The sequence below is a fragment of the Oncorhynchus mykiss genome, chromosome 27 (genome assembly GCF_013265735.2).
Source record: "Oncorhynchus mykiss isolate Arlee chromosome 27, USDA_OmykA_1.1, whole genome shotgun sequence".
In the NCBI taxonomy this organism is placed as follows: Eukaryota; Metazoa; Chordata; class Actinopteri; order Salmoniformes; family Salmonidae; genus Oncorhynchus; species Oncorhynchus mykiss.
The window spans coordinates 3,479,233-3,504,858 of NC_048591.1; the positions used below are offsets into that span (position 1 = coordinate 3,479,233).

Sequence of the window (25,626 nt, forward strand, 5' to 3'; positions counted from 1 at the left end):
ACAGGTTTCCACAGGTTGATGCTGCTGTTGTATGATGAGTCCCATCCATCCTCCTGCAGGCATTTATCCAGGAATGTCTCCGTGGCTATTGAGCGGTCCTACCTGGATCCAACAAAATGTAGTCTTGTAGGCATGCCAATTCTAGATGTTTTTCTGTTTGGTTTCTGGAGGAGAATCAACTCCACCTATTTGTAAACAATTGTTTTTTCAAAACATTTGGCATATTTCATATATTGATACAGATCTGCTCCCCTTTATATCAAGTCTCTAAGCATTATCACCTCTAATTGTGGTACTGGGTTCCTCAATACAGAACAATGGGATGAAAACATTAAACAGTTTTTCCTTCTGAGATATTAAGGTATGCAGTGCCCTGTGGGCAGAATACGTGTGTGTTAGCACCATGTGATGATGGGAACCAGATGTCTGTCTGACCTGAATAACTTCACTGTACTGAATCTGACCAAGAACCTTCCTACATATTTCTAACCATTCTGGTCGGGGTGTACGGCCGTGGCATCTGCTTCAGAAACCATATTTTTTCTTAGTGCATTACTTTTGACCAGTGCCCATAGGGACTCACATCTGGTCAAAAGTAGTGCACTATATAGGGAATAGGGTGCCATTTGGGACGGAACCTTTGTCTTAGTGATAATGTCACGTCACAGTGTATGACATTTTGCAGGAGAATGGGCCACACAAGTCTGTAATCTAGTAATTGTTATATATTTTAAATGGTCTGTGTAGAGACTGACCCAAGTACACAGTATGTTTAGATTACACACAGTAGCACTGCTCTCAGCAAAGAATCTCAGTTTTATTCTTCCTGCCAGGTTGCATTCTTTTCAGATTTTCCTCCTCTCCTTAGGGATGCTGATATCATCACTGCGAAGACAAATGTCTGCTCAGCCAGTTGCAAACAAAATGGGTGTGTGATGTCCAGAGCCTTATCATAGGATGCTGCTTTGTGTTTCATTTTACATCCGTTTGCAGTAGTCACTTGTCTTTCTTCATTCTTTTCAACGAGAATGACATTCTTGACTTATACCAGTAAATGACCGGAATGTTCGTATCTTATGTAAAGACATCTATTTAGTGGCCCCTTTGGATACTTCAGATTATCACAGGTGTCTGTAATCATCTCCGGCCCTCTCGGGTCTTACCACATGTAAAATATATAAAATAATTAAGTAAGATTTTAAAATAAAAAATAGAATGCAAAACTGTAAAAGATTATCCTAAATATAAACCATCAACTTAGTGTACCATTGGTGTTTTATATGAGGGTTTCAGCATGAAATATCCTTTGTAAAATGTTTTACACTTGTATTTATTTTACTATGTTAATATGTATTTGTTGTCAATGTTTTGGTGTCAAACTGGTGGCAGTTGTGAAAAACGTAATTATTGGAAGAGTTGCAGAGCTAATTGAAAATAATGCCGTTGTTGATTAGATGCTTTTTTCATTAATGAGGCTATTTTCTCTTGAACCATATGGTCTATCTACTAGAAGCTCATGGACAATATGGACACAGATATAACAAATTAATACTATCTACATTTTATTATTCAAGTATACATTAAAGTCATGATTTTAATTACTGAAGATTCCAGTAACTTTGCAACCCTTTGTCCAGTACACAGCAACTCAACAGTTTCCTGGGAAAGACAGCTTTACTGTTTATATAATTTACTATTTGAGAATATTGTTCTGTTTGTTTCCACTTGGGAGGGTTGTTTTTTCCCATGATGTCTATTTTGAGAAAATACTGTAATTTGTTTTTGGTTTGTATTTCTCATATTCTTTTAAGGAAAAAAATGACATTGGCATGCAGACTTCCTCTATCATGTATCAACCAGCATTTGTCCCATTGGAGCAGTAAATTTATCTGTAAGCCAATATTTGTCTTAACATTCATTTTTATTCACATGGTAGTTCATCATCAGTGGACATGTACCTGATAGATTGTGGAAGTAACACTTGTAAGAGTTTAGTTTAGATGGCTGACTAAACATTCTCTCGGACGCAATGGAACGCTCATACATCAACATCATAGTGCCCATCGCTTATCACCCCATCACTTAAACTACTGGAACTTGTGTCTGTATACAATCTACTCTCCCATTCTCTTATCTTGCCTGATCCTGGATCTGTATGTGCTTCAGCAAACACAGTATTTTTTTCGTTGGGGGATAACGGTTACAATATTTAAATGAATATACTTTCATATTCCGTTCATATCACATTTTATATTCATTATGTCACACATACTATTTTTGTACCTGTGGGCTGCCACTCAGAAGAAAATAAAACATTAAAAAAGGTACATAACTACAAAGTATTGATCATACTACAGAGTTTAAGTAATAATACATTCAGTATGTACAGGAAAAGAAAAACAAAGTGGGCCTCAAACCCCAACCTCCCACCCAGCCCCCCCTTCTGACTACAGTTGTCATTCCAACCCCTCCATTGGTCAGATGAGTTGGCTACTGATGGTCTCCCTCTCTCTGTCCTCCCCAGGAAAGCCTCTGGGGGGTCTGCCTATGAGGTTAACAGGCCAGGCATTCAGCTCAGCCCTGCAGGAGTGGGAGCTGGCTGAGGAGCCCGAGGGACATCCTGAAATTACCCAGCCCCTCTACTGCCAGGGAGTCTTTGATGCCATCACTATGGGTAGGGCACAACTGTGCTCACAATCATTTGAAATCCCCCCCAAACACAAGTTATTCATTGGGATATTATAAACTGGGTGGTTTGAGCCCTGAAAGCTGATTGGCTGACAAAAAAAAATGTATTTTTACTGCTCTATTTACATTGGTAACCAGTTTATAATAGCAATAAGGCATCTCAGGGGTTTGTGGTATATGGCCAATATACCACGGCTAAGGGCTGTATCCGGGCACTCCGAGTTGCGTCTTGCAGAAGAACAGCCCTTAGCCATGGTATATTGGCCATATACCACACCCCCCCGTGCCTTATTGCTTAAATATAGTATTTTCATGTATTCTTGTCTGTCTTTGTGTGTTCAGACCAGAACCACACAGTGCTGGTGTTCCGGGGCAGTGTGTACTGGATGGTGTCAGCTCAGGGGAACGTGAGCGCACCTCTCCCTCTCCAGCAGCGCTGGCGCCACCTCCCACTGGCCATCGAGGCCGCGGCCTTTTCCCCACTGGACAGCAAGTGGTACTTCTTCAAAGGTAAAGTCATCTCCTTAAATTCACTTTAGTCAGTGAATGATTTAAGTGACCTGGTCCCAGATAATTGTGCTTAAGCCAACATGGTTGGATGACAATGAAATAACACAGCAGAGGACCTGGCTAAAGCACAATCAGGATAAAGTTCCTCAGTGAGGAAGTAGTGTTGATTGCGCTGAATTTTCTCTCCCTACCCTCCCTCTGCAGGTAAGCGTATATGGCGTTACTCGGGCAGTGCCCTGGACCCTGGCTTCCCCAGGAGGAGCAGCCAGGCCGGCCTCCCCTGCCACCCAGACTGTGCCTTCTACTACGCCCCCCTGGGACACATGGTCCTCTTTAAGGGCCCCCGCTACTCCGTGCTCAACCTGCACACACTGAGGTCCGAGCCCTACTACCCGCGCCGGCTGGCCGACTGGACTGGGGTGCCCCAGGGAACCAACGGTGCGCTGACCCGCCCCGACGGGCGCCTCTATCTCTTTAGGGAGCAGCAGTACTGGAGGTTTGACCCGGTGAAGGTGCGCATGACCAGAGAAGGCCAGTGGGCTCAGGACCTGGATTGGATAGGCTGCAGGGGCAGGACTCACCAGGGCAATGACATCCTGTGACAAACGTGGAGCTACAGTTCTCATATCAAAGTTGATATGAGGCCAAAAGCCTGAAACAATAGCCTGGGTACAAGTCTGTTTCTGATAATATTCCAGTCCTTATACTCTGTATCATATGCCAAACAGTTTAGCATGACAAGGAGTGGAAACAGACTGGTACCCAAACTGCCAAAACATATAAAAGGCCATTATGTCTGTGCAATCTAAATATGGAAGACTTGGTTGGAGCCGGCCGGGGTCGTTGGCCTGAAACACTGTCATCAGTGCCATCGAACTTGACATTTTGGTAAGATTCATGACACAATAAAATTGACATTAGTAATGAGCAATGTTGAGCATATTAAACCTGGGTTGGGCCAGGCACACTGTAGAGCACTGCTGACCATTCACCTTTCAAAAGGCAATGTTCCCGACATTCGTGAAGATCGCATTCACAGTAAACTCTGCAGATATCATCTCATTAGGAAATTACCTTTAAAGTCAAGCACTCTACAATGTGACTCGGATTGAATCCCTGCCCTGGTGACAAATACAGTGCATTTGGAGAGTATTCAGACGCCTTGAATTTTTTCCACATTTTGTTACGTTACAGCCTTATTTTAAAAAATGTATTCAAATGTTTTTTTCCACCCTGATCAATCTTAAAACAAAACCCCATAATGACAAAGCAAAAACAGCTTTTTAGAAAATTCAGTAACTGTATTAAAAACAAAAAAACAGAACATTTACATAAGTATTCAGATCCTTTACTTAGTACTTTGTTGAAGCACATTTGGCAGCAATTACAGCCTTGAGTCTTCTTGGTTATGACGCTACAAGCTTGGCTCACCTGTATTTGGGGAGTTTCCTCCATTCTTCTCTGCAGATCCTCTCAAGCTCAGTCAGGTTGGATGGGGAGTGTCGCTGCACAGCTATTTTCTGGTCTCTCCAGAGATGTTCGATCCAGTTTAACTCTGGGCTCTGGCTGGGCCACTCAAGAACATTGAGACTTGTCCAGAAGCCACTCCTGCGTTGTCTTGGCTGTGTGCTTAGGGTCATTGTCCTGTTGGAAGGTTGGAAGAACCGTCGCCCCAGTCTGAGGTCCTGAGCGCTATGGAGCAACTTTTAATCAAAAATCTCTGCGTATTTACTCTGTTCATCTTTCCCTTGATCCCGTCTCCCAGGACCTGCCGCTGAAAAACATCCCCACAGCATGATGCTACCACCACCATGCTTCACAGTAGGGATAGCGCCAGGTTTCCTCCAGACGTGACGTATGATATTCAGGCAAAAGGTTTCACCAGACCAGAGAATCTTGTTTCTCATCATGGTCTGAGAGTCCTTTTAGGTGCCTTTTGGCAAACTCATGTGCCTTTTACTGAGTGTCTTCCGTCTGGCCACTACCATAAAGGCCTGATTTGGTGGAGTGCTGCAGAGATGGCAGTCCTTCTGGAAGGTTCTGCCATCTCCACAGAGAAATTCTGGAGCTTTGTCAAAGTGACCATCGGGTTCTTGGTCGTCCCTTCTCCCCCGATTGCGTAGTTTGGCCGGGGGACCAGCTCTTCCTAGAGTATTGGTGGTTCCAAACTTCTTCCATTTAAGAACGGAGGCCACTGTGTTCTTGGGCACCTTCATTGCTGCAGAAATGTCTTGGCACCCTTCCTCGGATCTGTGTCTCGACACAATCCTGTCTCAGAGCTCTATGGACAATTCCTTTGACCTCATGGCTTAGTTTTTGCTCTGACATGCACTGTCAACGGTGGGACCTTTTATATAGTCAGGTGTGTGCCTTTCTAAATCATGTTCAATCAATTGAATTGATCACATTCTAGAAACATCTCAAGGATGATCAATGGAAACAGAATGCACCGGAGCTCAATTGAGTATTATTGCAAAAGGGTCTGAGTACTTAGGGGGTCCTGTGCAAACATTTCTAAAAACCCTGTTTTTGCTTTGTCATTATGTGGTATTGTGTGTAGATTGAGGATTTTTTATTTAATCCATTTTAGAACAAGGCTGGAGTAACAAAATTTGGAAAATGTCAAGGGGTCTGAATACTTTCCGTACCACTGTACACAGTGGTAAATCAACTCCATAGAAAATGATTTTGTATATTACACTTAAGATTTCTTCAATGTTTATGCTTTGGTATTACACTTGTACATTTCAGATATTCATCAAGACCAACCATGTGTAATTCACTTTTGAATTATTTGTATAAAATCATGTGAGATACAGAACTTCTCTGGAACAATGCTGCCTTCCAGTGGTAAATTATTTATTTGCAGACTTAAACATTACTCTACATTTTAAAAGACACTGTCTACTGAAACTGACATAATCCAAATGGAATGTTTGCCATCAGTGTTGCTAATACTAAAGCAAGAATACCCCTAGTTTAGTTCTTCAGTAAAATATAAAATCAGCAAGATTAGAACCTGTGACCGTCAGTGCCAAGTAAAGTGTTCAGTGAGTTAGTCATTTCTTTTTATCAGTAGATTATAAAGTTGAATTGGGATTTAGCAAGAGCGAACACTTGCATGGAAAAACTTCTAAAGGGGTGGATTAAATCGGTATCGCGGAAGAGCCGCGTTAAAATGTAAAGGTAATTTCCGATTGAGCCGACATAGCCGACAGCCGACAGTCTCCGCAAACGCAAGAATATCACCTTTAAACTTCAATTGAGCTACAACATGGAAATTCTGCAATACTTCTGCAATGCAGATTGAATCCAGCCCTAAATCATTACTCCACATACTTGATAGACCTGCATCACTTGTTTTTGAGCCAACTTCACCATCGGCTTTGAATGGGGAACCCAGCTTATGACAGTCCAGTTTCGAAACAAATGCAAATCACTTTTCACCCAGTGCAAACTCCACCCACCTGGACCAGCATTAATATTCTCATTACTGACCTTTCATCCAATCAATTCGTCAGGATCAGTTATTTTAATAGTTTACACCAGTCGAAAATGTGGGCACAATGAGAATGTGGACAAGAGCCATACAGATGTTAGCACCAGGTATAAACAGGGCTCAATAGATGGTACCCAAAGCAGCAGTACAAAGTTATTGGAGTTGTATTTAAGCAATAAAACCCGAGGCGGTGTGGTATATGGCCAATATACCAAGGCTAAGGGCTGTTCTTGGGCACAACAACACAGAGTGCTAGGACACAGCCCGTAGCATATAACAAACCCCAGAGGTGCCTTATTGCTATTATAAACTGATTACCAACAATTAGATCAGAAAAAAAATGAATGTTTTGTCATACCCCTTGGTATACGGTTCAGCCAATCAGCATTCAGGGCATGAACCACCCAGTTTATAAAAATCACTAAAATATGTGTTAAGAACAATTTGAAACAAATGACAAGTATTATTCCCAAATTAGTCAGAAGTCAAAAATGTAATTTACAAAATACAATGAATTACTTTAGTGATGCATGATAAAACAGTCCTATTTCACAACTCACATTTTTAAATTAAGGGACAGTTTCCCAGACACAGATTACACTTAGTCCTGGACTAAATGGCACTCTCAATGGAGATTCTCCACTGAACACACTTTTTAGTCCAGGTTTAGGCTAATCTAAGAAACCGGCCTCTAGACGATCAATTTGGTAAACATCGGCTTGTCCTAGGTTATAGACAGCCTTGCAATGTAACAGCCTTTCATGGTAATGTCAGCACACACTTTATACATTATTAACAGAGTATCATCTCAGACAAGGAGTCTCTTAGCTCGCTAGTCCTTTGTTGTATTCCAGTCATCAAGCCATATTTGAACACAGATTACCAAATATGTATCCTAACCACAGTCCCCGAAACTAACGGCTTTACGAAAAAGTTTCCAGAAAATAAATGAATTATCACCTTTCAACACAGTGGTTTGGCAAGGTCTACTCAACACAACCTATGGTTTCGTTATAGTATTAGAAGATACTGTTGAAATACAATGTGTTAATCCTAGAAAAATAGGCTAATGACTGTACAATTCTAACTTCTGACCCAGGAGTCAGACCTGATAAACAGTGCTTTCTTGGGGTAAGGACTAAGGTCACTCAGTGATATGCTACCACACAGATCAGCTTTCATAGTGCACAGACAACCACATGAACTAACCAACCACACACACTTATCTACCTACCCACTTGCGGCACATTTGTATGCATTTCTACTTCCACTGGTAATAAAATACATAGTTGCCTAGTTAGACAATAATTGTGTATCTGAAATCCCTGGGCGTAACATTGTTTCATTTATTGGTAGGGCTGCTCACAACCCACCCAACCCAAGTCCTGTGGGGGGTGCAAGCATCCAGTAGACAGGCACTCCGCTCCCTCGCTAGGCTCACCGGGGCAGAGGCCCCCACAGCGGCTAGCCTCTCGTGCTCCGCCTCCCACAGGCTCTTCCTCCTCCAGCAGCAGGTGGGAGGTTGACAGGGAGGGCCGCGCTTGGGAGGTGGATCATGAGAGAGGGAAGGAGTCGTGGGGGTGGTTGACGGATAGCGTTGCGGGGCTGCTGCACTGGGACGAGTAGCAGGAGCTGCCTGGAGGGGTGCTGCAGTGGCTGTCTGAGCCCATGTCACACCGCAGACCCCCAGGTAAGGCAGGCTTATCCAGGGCTGGGTCGGTGCGCAGCCAGTTCCCCGGCTGGGTCACCTGGCTGCAGGGTGTGAGCTGCTGGGGGCAGTGTAGACAACGCTCCTCTGTAGCCCTCTGGGCGAGACGCTGGGGCAGGTCAGAGGGAAAGCACAGGTCAGGGGTCACTGAGGCTTTCACCTGGGGGAGAGACTAACAGTCTTAACTTTCTCTGGGAGACTTGAGGTGAAAATAATGGACGGTTCAACGATCATGGAGGGAGCCTACAGAGACAGGAAAAACAACAAACCTAAGTTCCAATTAATGATGCACTATGCAGAAATGGCTCTGCCATTTCCTGGGTGCTAAAATGCTAATAGTGCGCCTAATTTCAATTTCTGTGACGAAACAAGCCAGTATAGTGTATAGTCATTATACCGCTGTGAAATATATATTTTCCATAATGAAAAATATTGTATTTTTCAGCAGGTGTACAAAACCGAAATTAAGAGGCAAAAATTAAACTTAAGCACAGGAAGCATAGAAATAGCGCACATAGAACAGACCTACCGCTTTTTAGACTTCTTTTCAATGCGAAAGAAATATCTATAACTCACATTTCTTTGTGACTTTAAATCAGGTCGCCCAAAAAGTTACATATTGCAGCTTTAAGATTGACGACCAAAATCTTAGCTTATATCGAGCCCATTGGGACAATTCATGCCTCTCAAAGTTACTATGCATTTACACAGTGGTGCAATGGGGAAAGTTGGTTTCAATGTTAACCATTTGTTGCTTGGCCTTCCTGAACACAGCCTTGGCTTGGAGTAGTTTCCTTTTATTTGCCAACATGTCATGAAGGAAAGGTAAATGAGTGCGTTTGATACTGTATAAAACCTGTGGATGCCTGGATGCCATCGTTCTCTGTGGGAACGTGTGCATTTATAGTGGAGTAAGGGAAACCAGTGCAGTGATATACAGTGAGCTACAAAAGTATTGGGACAGTGACACATCTTGTGTTGTTTTAAAATGATACAATAACTATGATGCACACTGTCAGCTTTAATTTCAGGTTATTTCATCCTTGTCGGGCGAACCATTTAGAAATTAAAGCACTTTTTGTACATCGTCCCCACATTTTAGGGAACCAAATGTATTGGGACAAATTAACTTCTGTGTATTAAAAAGTAGCCAAATGTTTTGTATTTGGGCCCATATTCCTAGCATGCAATTACTACATCAAGCTTGTGACTCTACAAACCTGTTGGATGCATTTGCCGTTTGTTTTTATTATTAATATTGATTATTGCCCAAATCAGTTTGTGATTCATGCCTGTATTTGAATCTGCTAATTGATGACTAGTTAATAAATAGTATGGTCCATATTGAGGGTTCCCAGGTAGGGTATTTAAGACTTGTAATTTGTCTAGGTCAGGGAAGGGACAGGCATTGGGTTGTTTGAGCTCAACTTTTTACATTTGGTTTATTGTCAGTTTATGTTCCCGTTTGTTACTTTCTTTTGTAAATAATAGTTTTTACGTTTTTGCCATGCTTATTATCTCCACATTTGCTAATAAAAGCATCACTACGGGCAACAAAAGTAAATAACTGCTGTGTTGACTCCTCACTGTTAAATCCTACCGCATGGTCAACCTCAGTCTAACTTTCTCACTTGTGGAGGCCAGGTCATCTGATGCAGCACTCCATCACTCTCCTTCTTGGTCAAATTGCCCTTACACATCTTGCAGGTCTGTTGGGTCATTGTCCTGTTGAAAAACAAATGATAGTCCCATTAAGCGCAAACCAGATAAGATGGCATATCACAGCAGAATGCTGTTAAGTGTGCCTTGAATTCTAAATAAATCACTGAGTGTCACCAGCAAAGCACCCCCACACCATCACCTCCATGATTCACGGTGGGAACCACACATGCGGCGATCATCCGCTCACCTACTCTGCGTCTCACAAAAGACACAGCGGTTGGAACCAAAAATCTCAAATTTGGACTAATCAGACCAAAGGACAGATTTCCACCAGTCTGACGTCCATTGTTTCCCGGCCCAAGTCAATCTTCTTATTGGAGTCCTTCAGTAGTGGTTTCTTTTCAGTAGTGGTTTCTTTGCAGCAATTAAACCATGAAGGCCTGGCCTGATACATGCAGTCTCCTCTGAACAGATGTGTCTGTTACTTGAACTCTGAAGCATTTGTTTGGGCTGCAATTTCTGAGGCAGGTAACTCATGAACTTATCCTCTGCAACAGAGGTAACTCTGGGTCTTCCTTTCCTGTGGCAGTCCTCATGAGAGCCAGTTATCATAGTGCTAGACTGTTTTTGCAACTGCACTTGAAGAACCTTTCAAAGTTCTTGAAATTCTCCAGATTAACTGACCTTCATGTCTTAAAGTAATGATGGACTGTCATTTCTCTTCACTTATTTGAGCTGTTCTTTCCATAATATGGACTTGGTATTTTACCAAAAAGGGCCATATTTTGTATACCCACCCCTACCATGTCACAACACAACTGATTGGCTCAAACGCATTAAGGAAAGAAATTCCACACCTGTTAATTGAAATGCATTCCAGGTGACTACCTCATGAAGCTGGTTGAGAGAATACCAAGAGTGTGCAAAGCTGTCATCAAGGCTACTTTGAAGAATCTCAAATATATTTAGATTTGTTTAATACTTTTTTGGGTTACTACATGATTCCGTGTGTCATTTCATCATTTTGATGTGTTCACAATTATTCTACAATGTAGAAAATAGTTTTAAAAAAATAAAGAAAAACCATTGAATGAGTAGGTGTGTCCAAACGTGCACGGATTGGGCAGGAGCACAAGCTGACCCATCTCCTCCACCCTGAAATGCAGCACTGCTGAGTTGCAGGCCTCCACCTTGACCCCTGGGGAGGGAGGGCTGTCTGAGAGCCAGCTGCAGACACCGCCCAGGCTCCGTGTAGAGCGTGAACCAACAGAATCCCGGCTTCTGCTCCTCTGCCGACCTTTGCAACACCGCCTTGTATAGCCGCACCGTGTCGTCAAAGTTATCGTAGCCGCTGTAGTGTCACCTGCAGCATCTCCTCGCCGCAGTGCACTGGGCGCAACCCCCACACGGGCATCCCGTGCCCAGGCTGTAGAATTCTCGGTTGGGCCGAGCAGGGCGTTATTTTCTACTTCATGGCATGAGGAGTGAGAGCTCATAAACTGAAGAAATAAGATACGATAAGATTGATTGGCTTCTTTCACACCTTCCAATCCAGAACCAAACACATTTAAGTTAAACACACATGGGGACTACATTAACATAATGGGTATTCTATATTCGCTAGAAAATTGTGAAGGAATTACATTAGGAAACAAGAACCTCAACCTACAGCAGTCAAATTATTTGTCATAAATAAAAGCAAGTACCAACAGCTTGATAAAAATGGAAAAACACACTTATGAAAGCTTAAATACAATATTAGTGGGAATATGTCCATGATAAAAATAAAAGGAAATATAATTGGATAAATTGGAAAAAAGATTAGTTGAGATGCAGCCATCACACACGGCTGAAGCACGTAAAAGTAGTCTATCCTCTGTTGCAGCACTTACTACTGAGTTCCAAACTACCTCTGGAAGCAACGTCAGCACAATAACTGTTTGTCGGGAGCTTCATGAAATGGGTTTCCATGGCCAAGCAGCCGCACACAATCCTAAAATCACCATGCGCAATGCCAAGCGTCAGCTGGAGTGGTGTAAAGCTCACCGCTATTGGGCTCTGGAGCAGTGGAAACTCGTTCTCTAGAGTAATGAATCACAATTCACCATCTGGCACGCTGACGGACGCCAGGAGAACGCTATCTCGAATGCATAGTGCCAACTGTAAAGTTTGGCGGAGGAGGAATAATGGTCTGTGGCTGTTGTTCATGGTTCGGGCTAGGCCCATTAGTTCCAGTAAAAGGGACATCTTAAGCATACAATGACATTCTAGATGATTTTGTACTTCCAACATTGCGGCAACAGTTTGGGGAAGGCCCTTTGCCGTTTCAGCATGACAATGCCCCGTGCACAAAGCGAGGTCCATATAGAAATGGTTTGTCAAGATCAGTGTAGAAGAACTTGACTGGCCTGCACAGAGCTCGGACCTCAACCCCATTGAACACCTTTGGAATTAATTGGACCGCCAACTGCGAGCCAGGCCTATTCGCCCAACATCAGTGCCTGACCTTACTAATGCTCGTGGCTGAATGCAAGCATGTCTCCACAGCAATGTTCCAATATCTAGTGGAAAGCCTGTTATAGCAACAAAAGGGGGACCCAACTCCATATTAATGCCCATGATTTTGGAATGAGATGTTCGACGAGCAGGTGTCCACATACTTTTAGTCATGTAGTGTATCAGAGGTAGAATCATATAAATATAAACTCATTATAGTTCTGTGGGTAGAATGACCCTTTGAAGGTTGGTATACAATGCATTCGGGAAAGTATTCAGACCCCTTTACTTTTTCCACATTTTGTCATGTTACAGCCTTTTTCTAAATTATTTATATATATATTTTTTTATTGTGTCCACTCAATCTACACACAATACCCCATAATACATAATATTTTAAATGTATACACATTTTTTAAAACGTATCAAAATAAAAAAACTACATCAAATGTACATACTTTGTTGAAGCACCTTTGGCAGTGAATACAGCCTCGAGTCTTCTTGGGTATGATGCTACAAGTTTGGCACAACTGTATTTGGGGAGTTTCTGCCATTCTTCTCTGCTGATCTCAAGCTCTGTCAGGTTGGATGGGGAGCGTAGCTGCACAGCTATTTTCAGGTCTCTCCAGAGATGTTCGATCGGGTTCAAGTCCGGGCTCTGGCTGGGCCACGAGGACATTCAGAGACTTGTCCCAAAGCCACTCCTGCATCGTCATGGCTGTGTGCTTACGGTCGTTGTCCTGTTGGAAGGTGAACTTTTGCCCCAATCTGAGATCCTGAGCGCTCTGGAGCAGGTTTTCATCAAGGATCTTTGCTCCGTTCATCTTTCCCTCAACCCTGACTAGTCTCCCAGTCCCTGCAGCTGAAAAACATCCCCACAGCAGGATGCTGCCACCATAGGAATGGTGCCAGGTTTCCTCCAGATGTGCCACCTGGCATTCAGTTCAATCTTGGTTTCATCAGACCAGATAATCTTGTTTCTCATGGTCTGGGTCCTTTTAGGTGCCTTTTGGCAAAATCCAAGCCTTTTACTGAGGAGTGGCTTCCGTCTGCCCACTCTACTATAAAAGGCCTGATTGGTGGAGAGCTGCAGAGATGGGAGAACCTTCCACAAGGACAACCATCTCCACAAAGGAACTTTGGGTCTCTGTCAGAGTGGTCATCAAGTTCTTGGTCACCTCCCTGACCTCCTCTCCCGAACTTGCCTACCTGGGTGAAATAAAAAATGTTTGATAAGTTTGAAATGGGAAAATAATATACCCGTGGAAAAACCTATTAACTAGCTCCCCAATACCGTCTGATGTATATACTTAATGTATTACATTAATGGTGATTACAACTCTTCCCGAAAAGTACATTTAAATCGTGTTTTAATGCGATGTTTTCCACCCTACTCCCTATATTAAATTTCAAAATTGGGCACTGTGTAGCTTTACTTCCAGGCTATTATAACGAATCTGGCCGTTCCTTCTCTGTATGTTCCTAGGCTAGCAGTGCCATCTAGTAGTGGAAACGTGCATTTTACTTACTATTACAACGGCTGTGGCGGGTTAGAAAACGCCTAACTGGTAGCTAGCGAACGTTAATGAGTTAACCAGCAACAATCAAGCCAACAGTTGTTGTTTTTTTGCTAACGTTAGCTAGCTAAGGTTAGTGAACCACATTAGAATATGCTAGCGTGCCATTTTACTTGTAAACTGACCTAATGAGATTACTCAGACGTGTAAAATGTAGCTACCTAACTAATTTAGACCAGGAACGGGACCATTCAATTCCCATTGCCTGTTGCATGCAAAACTGTTCGGCAAGCACTAGTTAGCTAGCTAGTGATTCCCAACCGCTTACATTTTTTTTGAGACTCGTTTTAAAATTAACGTTAACCAGTCACAATTTCTGAAACGTTGATAGAAAACACTGAAGTAGATCGAGCCGGGGGTACTTATATTGCACACAGCGAAAATAGTCATGACTCACATATTGCCAGTAAGGTTACCACTTGGAGACAAGATACTAGCTCGCTACTGTAGTAAATTCGTTAGCTTATAAGAAACTTACTCGGCAGTCTCAGCTCCTAGAATCCACATTTTCATCAACTGTTCGAGAATGCCACCGGACTTAAATCGAGTCCTATTGAGAAAAGCACATGTTTATAGTGGCCCTGGCTTAGGCAAGGCGGTCCAAACACTTAAGACACACCCTATCCCCTCAGCCCTCAAATTAAGTGGACACGTCTGATGACGAGTATGCACTTGCAGGACAATGGGCGAGGGAGGCAGAATTATTTTTAAATGGACCACCCTTGGGCCGGAAATTTGTCACTCATTCATCCCGCAACGATTGTGTTTTCAACCAACGGTAACTTTATTTAACTAGGCAAGTCAGTTCTTAAATTAAACAAATTCTTATTTTGGACTCAATGACGGCCTACCAAAAGGCCTCTTGGGATTAAATTTAAAAAACAAATATAGGACAAAACACATCACAACAAGAGAGACAACACTTCGTAAAGAGAGAGCTAAGACAACATAACGTGGTAGCAACACATGGTACAAACAGTATTGGCCAAAGTCAACAGCACAAAGGTCAAGAAGGTAGAGACAACAATACATCATACAAAGCAGCCACAACTGTCAGTAAAAGTCAGTCTTTGAATGAACAGTGAGATAAAAAACTGTCCAGTTTGAGTGTTTGTTGCAGCTCGTTCCAGTCGCTAGCTGCAGCGAACTGAAAAGAGGAGCTTGTGTGTGCTGTAGATGCCCAACAGTCAATTATGATTGCATGTCTACTTATATTAAATATAATTATTAATATACGCCTACTGTATGATAGCTAACATTAATTAGCTAACTAACTTCTGAAGAAGGAACATGTTTCATTTCTACAATTTCCAAAAGATAACCAAGCAAAACACATTTACTTTTTTACGAGATGTGTTTGTACCGTCATGTGCATGAGTAGCACAATTTCTCATTTGTTTTTACTTACGCTTGTATGTTGACTATTCCATTGATGTTGTTTTTCAGGCCCCGGAGTGATCATAGTGTAACGACCCTGTGTTTAGAAGCATGGATATCGACTCTGCCTAATGAGTATGCTTTTGCGGCACAGTCGATTGCGGGCTAGATGGTCGATGGTTTGAGACCTGCCCCCCTGCCTGTTTCATAACAGTATTTATACAAAGCGGACTAAAAACGAGGACTGAGTGCCTGAAGTTGCAAACTTCCCATACTTGGCTAATCATTTGGCCCACCCTCTAATATGGCGACGGGGAATCCCCCTAAGGCATAAGGCGAGGGTAAGTGGACGAGGGTGTGTCTTTTAAAGTGTTTGGACCGGATCCAATAATTGGCACAGTTCAGTCAGTCTGTTAACGAAGTCTGTTTTTTCAAGAACATCCTTCTAGTTGGGACACTGACGTCATCAGCTGCACTGGTACCGTTAAGACATGTTTTATGCGGGAGTAGAATGTCAGATTTAGGGAGGCTGTAAAAAAGGCAAAGGAGATAATACCACTTGTGTCATGGAACCTGAATCACATTTCTGTTAAAGAGCACAACAACCCTTATACTGTGCCCCCCTTAAGGACAAGTCGTTGTCACAATCATAGAACAGTGGTTTTAGTTCTGTGGTAGACATTCTGGAACATTGGAGACTAATCACCTTTCACATGTTATTTTCTAATAATCAACATTAAATTGTCATAGCAGCTGTATTAGTGAGATGCATATTCATCCATTGGACCCATGTAAAGTGGCCTTAAACAATTTCATTGCACACTGAGAAATAAAATACACTTGAAGGTGATTCCGCAAGAAGCATTGTTCTAAAGCAAATGCAGTGACTCAAAGTTGGCTACCACTGTTTGAAAGCAATCCAAATAGTTTTTGAGTTCCTCTTCTTAGATGCTTAACAGTTTGACTGTGGTTCCCTCTATGCATTACACTTTAATTATGGTCAGAGGCGCAGATACTGTATTTCACCGTACAATTTACTGTGGCTTTCTCTCTGCTCTCGGAGAGGAATACACAAGGCACAGAGTCGTAAAACAGGGAGGCAAAATTCCCTTCGATGTACATTTTCTTTTTCTACATTTAATAGGATAAACTAGGCCCTGTACAGTCCACTTTAGTGAGTACAATAATTATTTTACAATTTATACACATTAAAACATGGTGCTAAATTGGTTCCAATTGAAATGCAGTAAAGAAAAAAAATGTACTTCCCCCTTGTGATCTGCATAGGGAGGAACCTACAATTCCAAGGATAAATATTTTCTGGGCTGATGATCCAATTTTACAATAGGCCCCATTGAAGAAAAAAAAAAACGAAAAAAAACTAACACCTTGAATAGAGCATGTGACTTCTCCCACCACTCCATAAGACAAAACATGCTATCAAAGCAACCGCTCCTGTTTTCTGCAAACCAGCCACTACATCCATGTCTTCCTCTTCTCTGATTAAAACCCTAGACGGAAAAAAGGCCAATAGTGTCTAACAACCTGTACAACCAGCATGATGCCACAAAAAAACAAACATAATACATTTACATCAACATGTGAGAAATGTCAAATTTCCTTGGTCTTCGTGTAGCCAACCCACATTTGCTTGGTATATGTTTTGTATAATTTGTTTATGCTCGTTTTCTTTTCCTTTTGTTATATTGGGTTTGAATGCAGTACACTCGATGCATTCACACTCTCCCCCCAATTCTTCCCAAGGCCACATTAGGAACATGAAACTGTAACAAAGCGAGATCCAATCCCTCCATTTAGCTCTTCTCTGCAGAAGTAATCTAAAAGATATGAAGAAAAACTGTCTTTTTAACTGCACATTTTTTTTTTTCAATGGAAGAAAAGTAAGCTTCCCAGTGTTTCCCAGTATGAGACAAACTTTCAAATTCATACGCATAACCCGTCCCAGAAAAAAAGCTATTGTTTCTTTTTGTGTCAGGTTTCATGGAATTCAGGCCTTTATGCTACATAAGTGTACACTTTGCGATCCTCTGGTGTCCGCGCCAAATATTCCCGCTCAATGAGTCCTTCAATGCGCTTCTTGATGACTACAGGACTGGGGAGGAATCGCGATCTCAGCTGCTGGGTGACCTAGAGAGACGATACAAACACAGAGACACAAATCAGAACCGGATCTCACATCTAATTACTGACGTTAATTAAATACTAGTACTAATAATAATAACCAGGTGTACCCGAAACACCTCAATCTTCATACACTGTATTCCACTCACCTCTGCTACTAGTACGTTATGCTGCATCTTCTTTCTAGACTTCATGATGCGGACGATGGCCGCCTCAATCTCGTGCTTCCTGTCGTCGTCCACTTTCTGCCGCGTCTCCTTCCTCTCCGGGTCCGACTCTCCTTGCTTAGCGGCGACTAGTGGCCAACAAAAGGAAAACCTGTTTCAGCTGGGAACCACATGACGGCTACATGCACAAGAATATATAATACAAGCTACACAGGTCAGTGGGGTTTTTCCACTACACTATACAAAAGTATGTGGACTCCCCTTCAAATTAGTGGATTCAGCTATTTCAGCCATACCTGTTGCTGACAGGTGTACAAAATGGAGCACAGAGCCATGCAATCTTCATAGACAAACATTGGCCTCAGAATGACCTTACTGAAGAGCTTAGTGACTTTCAACTTGGCACCGTCATAGAATGCCACCTTTCCAACAAGTCAATTCAAATTTCTGCCCTGCTAGTACTACCCCGGGTAAACTGTAAGTGCTCTTATTGTAAATTGGAAACGTCTAGGAGCAACAACGACTCAGACGCGAAGTGGTAGACCACACAAGCTCACAGAACGGGACCGGCGAGTGCTGAAGCGCATAAAAGTAGTCTATCCTGGATGCAACACTCACTACTGAGTTCCAAACTGCCTCTGGAAGCAACGTCAGCACAATAACTGTTTGTCGGGAGCTTCATGAAATGGGTTTCCATGGTCAAGCAGCCGCACACCATCCTAAAATCACCATGCGCAATGCCAAGCGTCAGCTGGAGTGGTGTAAAGCTCACCGCTATTGGACTCTGGAGCAGTGGAAACTCGTTCTCTAGAGTAATGAATCACGCTTCACCATCTGGCAGTCTGACGGACGCCAGGAGAACGCTTCCTCAATGAATGCATAGTGCCAACTGTAAAGTTTGGCGGAGGAGGAATAATGTTTCCCGTTTCAGCATGACAATGCCCCGTGCACAAAGCGAGGTCCATATAGAAATGGTTTGTCAAGATCAGTGTAGAAGAACTTGACTGGCCTGCACAGAGCTCGGACCTCAACCCCATCGAATACCTTTGGGATGAATTGGAATGCCAACTGCGAGCCAGGCCTAATCCCCCAACATCAGTGCCTGACCTCACTAATGCTCGTGGCTGAATGCAAACATGTCTCCACAGCAATGTTCCAATATCTAGTGGAAAGCCTGTTATAGCAACAAAAGGGGGACCCAACTCCATATTAATGCCCATGATTTTGGAATGAGATGTTCGACGAGCAGGTGTCCACATACTTTTAGTCATGTAGTGTATCAGAGGTAGAATCATATAAACTCATTATAGTTCTGTGGGTAGAATGACCCTTTGAAGGTTGGTATACAATGCATTCGGGAAAGTATTCAGACCCCTTTACTTTTTCCACATTTTGTCATGTTACAGCCTTTTTCTAAATTAGTTTTTTTATTTTTTTTTAATTGTGTCCACTCAATCTACACACAATACCCCATAATACATAATATTTTAAATATATATAAAACAAATTAAACGTATCAAAATAAAAAAACAATATCAAATTTACATACTTTGTTGAAGCACCTTTGGCAGTGATTACAGCCTTGAGTCTTCTTGGGTATGATGCTACAAGTTTGGCACACCTGTATTTGGGGAGTTTCTGCCATTCTTCTCTGCTGATCTCAAGCTCTGTCAGGTTGGATGGGGAGCGTAGCTGCACAGCTATTTTCAGGTCTCTCCAGAGATGTTCGATCGGGTTCAAGTCCGGGCTCTGGCTGGGCCACGAGGACATTCAGAGACTTGTCCCAAAGCCACTCCTGCATCGTCTTGGCTGTGTGCTTACGGTCGTTGTCCTGTTGAAGGGTGAACTTTTGCCCCAATCTGAGATCCTGAGCGCTCTGGAGCAGGTTTTCATCAAGGATCTTTGCTCCGTTCATCTTTCCCTCAACCCTGACTAGTCTCCCAGTCCCTGCAGCTGAAAAACTTACCCACAGCAGGATGCTGCCACCATAGGAATGGTGCCAGGTTTCCTCCAGATGTGACGCCTGGCATTCAGTTCAATCTTGGTTTCATCAGACCAGATAATCTTGTTTCTCATGGTATGGGTCCTTCAGGTGCCTTTTGGCAAACTCCAAGCCTTTTACTGAGGAGTGGCTTCCGTCTGCCCACTCTACCATAAAAGGCCTGATTGGTGGAGAGCTGCAGAGATGGGAGAACCTTCCATAAGGACAACCATCTCCACAAAGTAACTCTGGGTCTCTGTCAGAGTCTGGGTCTCTGTCAGAGTGGGCATCGAGTTCACCTCGCTTCTTGGTCACCTCCCTAACCTTCTCTCCCGATTGTTCAGTTTGGCCGGTTACCCAGCTCTAGGAAGAATCTTGGCTGTTCTAAACTTCTTTCATTTAAGAATGATGGACACCACTGTGTTCTTGCAGACCTTTAATGCTGCAAAAAATGTCTGTGCCGACACAATCTTGTCTCGGAGCTCTACAGACAATTCCTTCGACTTCACGGCTTGGTTTTTACTCTGACATGCACTATCAACTGTTGGACCTTATATAGACAGGTGTGTGCCTTACCAAATAATTTCCAATCAATTGAATTTACCACAGGTAGACTCCAATCAAGTTGTAGAAACATCTCAAGGATGACCAATGGAAACAGGATTCACCTGAGCTCAATTTTGAGTCTCATAGCAAAGGGTTTGAATACTTATCTAAAAACGTTTTTTTGTTTATTATTATTTATTTTTTTAAATTTGCAAAAAATTGATGAGGAAAACACTTAATTTAATACATTTTAGAATGAAATGTGGAAAAAGTCGAGGGGTTTGAACTTCCTGAATGCACTGTGCATACAGTTCAAAGTCACAACGCAATGTTTCAGAAAGCAAGGTTGAAACAAAATAAATCTTGGTTGTTTTTGTGCCATTTCGGTTATGCATGGCTTAGATCTTTGAATCTGTGTTCCACAAGAATGGTCTATATGGTTGTTACCTGTCTGGATCTTGACGCGATGCAGCTTGGAGGTGAACTGGTCATTAACGGTGAACATGTGGCCGTTCTCGATCTCCTTGGACTTGGGCTCCTTGGTGAGGACGCGTTGGGTGGGCTTCCCGCAGGCCAGTGACTGCAGCGCACGCACCAGCTCCCTCTCCGGGATGTCTGTCTCCTGCTGGATCTCCTACACAGCAGTGAGCGAGCGATAGGGACAAAGAGGAGAGAGGGATATGAGGCAGAGGGATCCTTTGATCCATGACTGCATTATACTGAAACCAAATAATACATTCTGTTTATAGAGAAACAAGTGTAACTTTTTCAATTCAATATAATTTTATCCTCTCGTGGAAAGAAATTGCCAGACCACAAATATCAACATCATGCACATATAATAAAGACATCACATTGCCCAAATACATCCCCCCTTATAAACTTGACTTTATTCAGTGATGTTCTACGCATTCAATTAGCGGCTATACCTCAAACATGGACTTCTCCCGGTTGTTGAAGAGCATTAGTATTGTCATCTGGAAGGTGGACACCTGCAGTATGTGCTTCCTGGTGTTGGAGCCTGTTACCTGGGCGCCGCCCACCCCCACCTCTGAGCCGTCCTCCTGGGGGGGAGAGGAAATGAGAGGTCACCACCGGCCACCTTCAGGTAACTCAGTCACAAAGGAGGAATCATCAATGTAGCCTCTGTTCAATCACTGACTATGTCATGCTTATACATACACAAATGTGTGAAATGTTAGTTTAACCCCATCCCCCACACATCCCTGTTCATCCCATCCCAAAAAGGCAAGTACAGCCTTGATGCACCTGCTGTTATCAAGGCCTGATGTTGACATTACCGGTGTGTGTGTGCATGCATCAGTCTGTCAGCCAGGCAAAGGCTGTCCCCTGCATACCTTTTTGATTGGGCCGTAGAAGGTGGCGTTGAGGTCTGCAGAGCCCATGTGATGCTGTAACGTAAGCTGCCTGCCGCTGTGCTTGGCCAGATAAAACCTATGGCCGCAGAGCCAGAGGGGACAGTCACACACTACAGCGTTAAAGATAAACACAGACAAACAAATGGACAGCGCCCCACTTCCACAACCTGCAGCAGAGAATATATGGCCTCTGCTATGCAAAGTAAATGAGAGACAAACCTTCTAAAGACTTCAAATGCATGTCGAGGAGAAGGGGGGATATTACATTTGGGCGTGGCGGACTGCGTTGGCCAGTAACCTGTCGTCAAGACCCTCACTGTGAGATCAACTCCGCCCAACGACACCTGGGGATGAAAGTTAGATCTACGTCTTCCACTGAGGTATCAAAAGCTTCACAAGATGTGCTCTTCGCTTTTGAGAGAGCTAATTGCTAGGTTAAATAGAGAGCAATAGTAATGGCGTCTATTTATAGGCACCAACTCCGCCATGGTTCAAAGCCTGTGGGAAAATGGAGTTGTTGTAGGGTTTTTTGATAAAAGCCAAAAATAAGGTCTGTGGTAAACACAGGCTTAGAAATTATACGTTTTGTTCTATGAGCTAATCATCAGCTAACGTCACATTTTTATGAATGTTTAAGCATTTATGTAATAAATAAAAAAGCACATAAGGCGTCATAATTTATAAAGGTCAGTGCTAGCTGTGCCACCAGAGACTCTGGGTTCGAGCCCAGGCTCTGTCGCAGCCGGCCGCGACCGGGAGGTCCATGGGGCGACACACAATTGGCCTAGCGTCGTCCGGGTTAGGGAGGGTTTGGTTGGTAGGGATATCCTTGTCTCATCGCGCACTAGCGACTCCTGTGGCGGGCCGGGCGCAGTGCACGCTAACCAGGTCACCAGGTGCACAGCGTTTCCTCCGACACATTGGTGCGGCTGGCTTCCGGGTTGGATGCGCGCTGTGTTAAGAAGCAGTGTGGCTTGGTTGGGTTGTGTTTCGGAGGGCGCATGGCTTTCGACCTTTGTCTCTCTCAAGATAAAACTACTAACAATTGGATACCATGTAATTGGGGAGAAAAGGGGGTAAAATAATACAAATAATTCATAAAGGTAATGTTAATGGACTAATATTATATCATAGAACAAAACATATCTACTAAGCCTATTCTTTCTCCATAGAAATGGCTGAACGAACCAGAAGTAACTAATTTCCGTTTTTTTAGGACTACAAGCTGGCGAGCTCTATGTTCCCCAGAACCAACACTGGACTGGTTCTGGGAGTGGGTGTCTCACCGCCGTTGACTGTAGATGTTGGCGGAACTCATCCATGGTTGTGTTTGAGATGCTCATGTCCCGGAACATGCCTTCTAGTTTGGAGGTGAACTGGCAACCGCACTCCGTCTGGCCAGGGGAACCAGAGAAAGAGAGTGAGAAAGATACAGGATGAGACAGATCTATTAAACAACACTTCACTCGCGCTATCCGTTTCTTTCACACCGACTCTGCACTCAGCTGAGCTGAAGTTCAACACAGTCTCTGTGCAGTTCAAGTTAAAAATGTATTGTACCAGACCTGGGATCAAAATACAATTAAAAATGATTTAAAATACTTTAGCTTTGCTAGCTTGAGGTTGCCTGTTGCAATTGAACCAAATCAAAAAGCACCAAAAGTGCAAACCCCGCCTACATGGCACCCCAAACAGGCTAAAGCAAACGCTCAAAGTATATGAAAGATTTGAAATAGTATTTGAACACAAGGTCGCACTTAGGTATTAGGTATTGAAGGTGCTACAATATATCTGAAAAAAAAAATTAAAAAAAAATAGTTGATGAATGTGTGGCGAAATCTGCACGGAGCCTTCACCGTGCACTGCCACTTTAAGAGAGCATGGGCAGTAAGGAAGGAGGAAATAAAGAGGGCTCATTCAGCTCTTTGGGGAGGGGCTCTTAGGTGGCGCGACAGTTTGATTGAGTGTGCTGTAGAAGTTTTGTTTGTTTTCAGCGTGTGGAGTTTATAGAGTATTTAACTCAATCATCGGTGTAATCGCTCTAGGTCGCGGTTGTTTTCGTTTGGGACCGCGCCCGTTATGGATCACATGGATTAATAGCAACATTGTTGCGAAGCTTTAACATGCAAACCATCGGACAGTCAGACAGTACACCTGCACGCCCGAAGACCACAGCTAAGATCTCTCGTTCTCTTTTTCTCTTCCCTCTATCGTTCCAGTGCTTTACCCTGCAACAGACTCTCTAATTTTCCAATGCACTTCCCATTGAAGTTCATTAGAGCTGGACTATTCTTGCCCTGCCAGAAGTATTTGGACATTCTAGTTAAAAGGGAGGTTGCTTGCAAGTTGTGTATTGTTATGTGAACTGTATTGAGGTGTACTAATGACATGTGGCCGAGAAGACTGTGGACATTTTTAAGGCCTTTGTTGTGTCGATGAACACCCCCCACATTCATACCCTCTGCACTCATCCATTAGAAAATAATACAGATTATTGCAAATCCTATGTTGATGACTGGGTTCGTTCTTGTATGAAGTTGCTGTTGAATTGCTCTGCCATTATTAGTATTATTGTATGAGGTATTCTTGTTGGGGTTACCCCTGTGCTGTGATGTGGGTGTTATATGGTGTGTATTCTCTTTTCTCTCCACTGGCTATCTGGTAAACAGGCTACCCTCTAGGCAGTCTCTTCTGCTGATGTGTGTGGGTCTGGTAGTGGTACTCTCTCTATTCTACTCTTTTCCTTTCGGCATGGTTAATACCTGCCTGGCGCCCAAACAAAATCTTTCTTTACCCCTCTCTAATAAATATCGCTACAAATGTATTAATGGATGGAAGATCTTAAGATATATAGCTACTGCTCTTCCTTAGTCTCTTCACCTTGAGCTTAGAGATCATGTTCTTCTCCGAGTCGTCGGAGACGCTCTTATTGGTGAGCAGCCTCCTGGCCAGGTGCTGTTTGTAGTACCGCTCAAACACATCCTTCTCCTGCATGAACCTGAAGAGCACCATGGCCTTGTCCAGGATCGACTCCACCTCCTGCTCCGTCAACTACACACACAGGACGAGAGGAAAGTGAGCGTTACACAAGCACACACTTTAAATTATTACATTTCAAGCACTCATTTAATCAAATATTGAACTCCTTATACAGTGAGCTCCAAAAGTATTGGGACAGTGGCATTTGTTGTTGTTTTGGCTCTGTACTCCAGCATAGAACGTGTTTCCAAACACTTCTACATTATTTGGATGCTACCATGATTACAGATAATCCTGAACGAGTCAGAAAGTTAGACACACTAAAATCATACCCCCCTAAAAATACTAACCTCCCGTTAGCATGTCTTGGAGGTATGATATGTGTCTAACTTTATATAATTCCAAATGAGTGATGAGGTCAAGCTTTCATTCTTTCAGGCTGTTGTTCAGGAACAATGACAGGGTGCTGGGCCCTGGTCGAAAGTAGGGCACTACGTAGTGAATATGGTGCCATCGGGCTCTGGTTAAAAGTAGTGCACAATATAGAAAATATGGTGTCATTAGGGAAGCAGCCTGTGTGCCCTGAGGGGAGGACGTTTCTCCCCCATTACATCAGAAAACCACCCACTCCTTTTACGCCTTTCTTCAGCTTGTCGTCGATGAACAAGGAGAGGTACTCGGGAGAGCGCGAGTTGAGGTTGAGGAAGTATTCAAAGTCCCCTGCGATGGTCTGCTTGAAGAGCCGGTCGTTGTTGAATGACTCTTGGAGGAAGCGATCGAAACGTGACTTCAGATCCAACAGACCCTGCAGATAACAAAACGGAGGAAGGAAGAAAATGTGACATTATTATTGGAAAGCAGTGGTACTTACTACATGCTCTTGTGTACGCTGCCATCTAGTGAGTTACGGAGAGT

The 25,626-nt window shown here is 43.1% G+C and overlaps 2 protein-coding genes across 7 annotated transcripts in view; one reads left to right on the forward strand and one right to left on the reverse strand.

Moving 5' to 3' along the window:
* mmp28 (matrix metallopeptidase 28) overlaps positions 1-4,451 on the forward strand; it is a 31,480-nt gene extending 27,029 nt beyond the window's left edge. Inside the window, exons 6-8 of the mRNA XM_021587290.2 lie at positions 2,525-2,674; positions 3,031-3,198; positions 3,403-4,451. Of these exons, the coding sequence (XP_021442965.2) occupies positions 2,525-2,674; positions 3,031-3,198; positions 3,403-3,800 (716 nt within the window). The 3' untranslated portion in view covers positions 3,801-4,451. The remainder of the gene's footprint in view (positions 1-2,524; positions 2,675-3,030; positions 3,199-3,402) is intronic.
* Positions 4,452-6,046: 1,595 nt separating this feature from the next.
* LOC110507355 (cullin-3) overlaps positions 6,047-25,626 on the reverse strand; it is a 32,168-nt gene continuing 12,588 nt past the window's right edge. For 2 of the 6 annotated variants that reach the window (XM_021587294.2, XM_036964745.1), the window contains exons 8-18: positions 25,340-25,516; positions 24,613-24,783; positions 23,019-23,126; positions 21,952-22,076; positions 21,712-21,808; positions 21,283-21,417; positions 20,801-20,987; positions 17,809-17,954; positions 15,549-17,665; positions 10,037-10,130; positions 6,047-8,648 (exon numbers count right to left, since the gene is read on the reverse strand). In XM_021587294.2, coding sequence (XP_021442969.1) covers positions 17,534-17,665; positions 17,809-17,954; positions 20,801-20,987; positions 21,283-21,417; positions 21,712-21,808; positions 21,952-22,076; positions 23,019-23,126; positions 24,613-24,783; positions 25,340-25,516 — 1,278 coding nt within the window. In that variant the 3' untranslated portion in view covers positions 6,047-8,648; positions 10,037-10,130; positions 15,549-17,533. Of the gene's footprint in view, positions 8,649-10,005; positions 10,131-14,618; positions 14,691-15,548; positions 17,666-17,808; positions 17,955-20,800; positions 20,988-21,282; positions 21,418-21,711; positions 21,809-21,951; positions 22,077-23,018; positions 23,127-24,612; positions 24,784-25,339; positions 25,517-25,626 lie in introns of all 6 variants that reach the window. The other 4 variants (XM_036964742.1, XM_036964744.1, XM_036964743.1 and 1 more) reach the window with 4 other exon arrangements.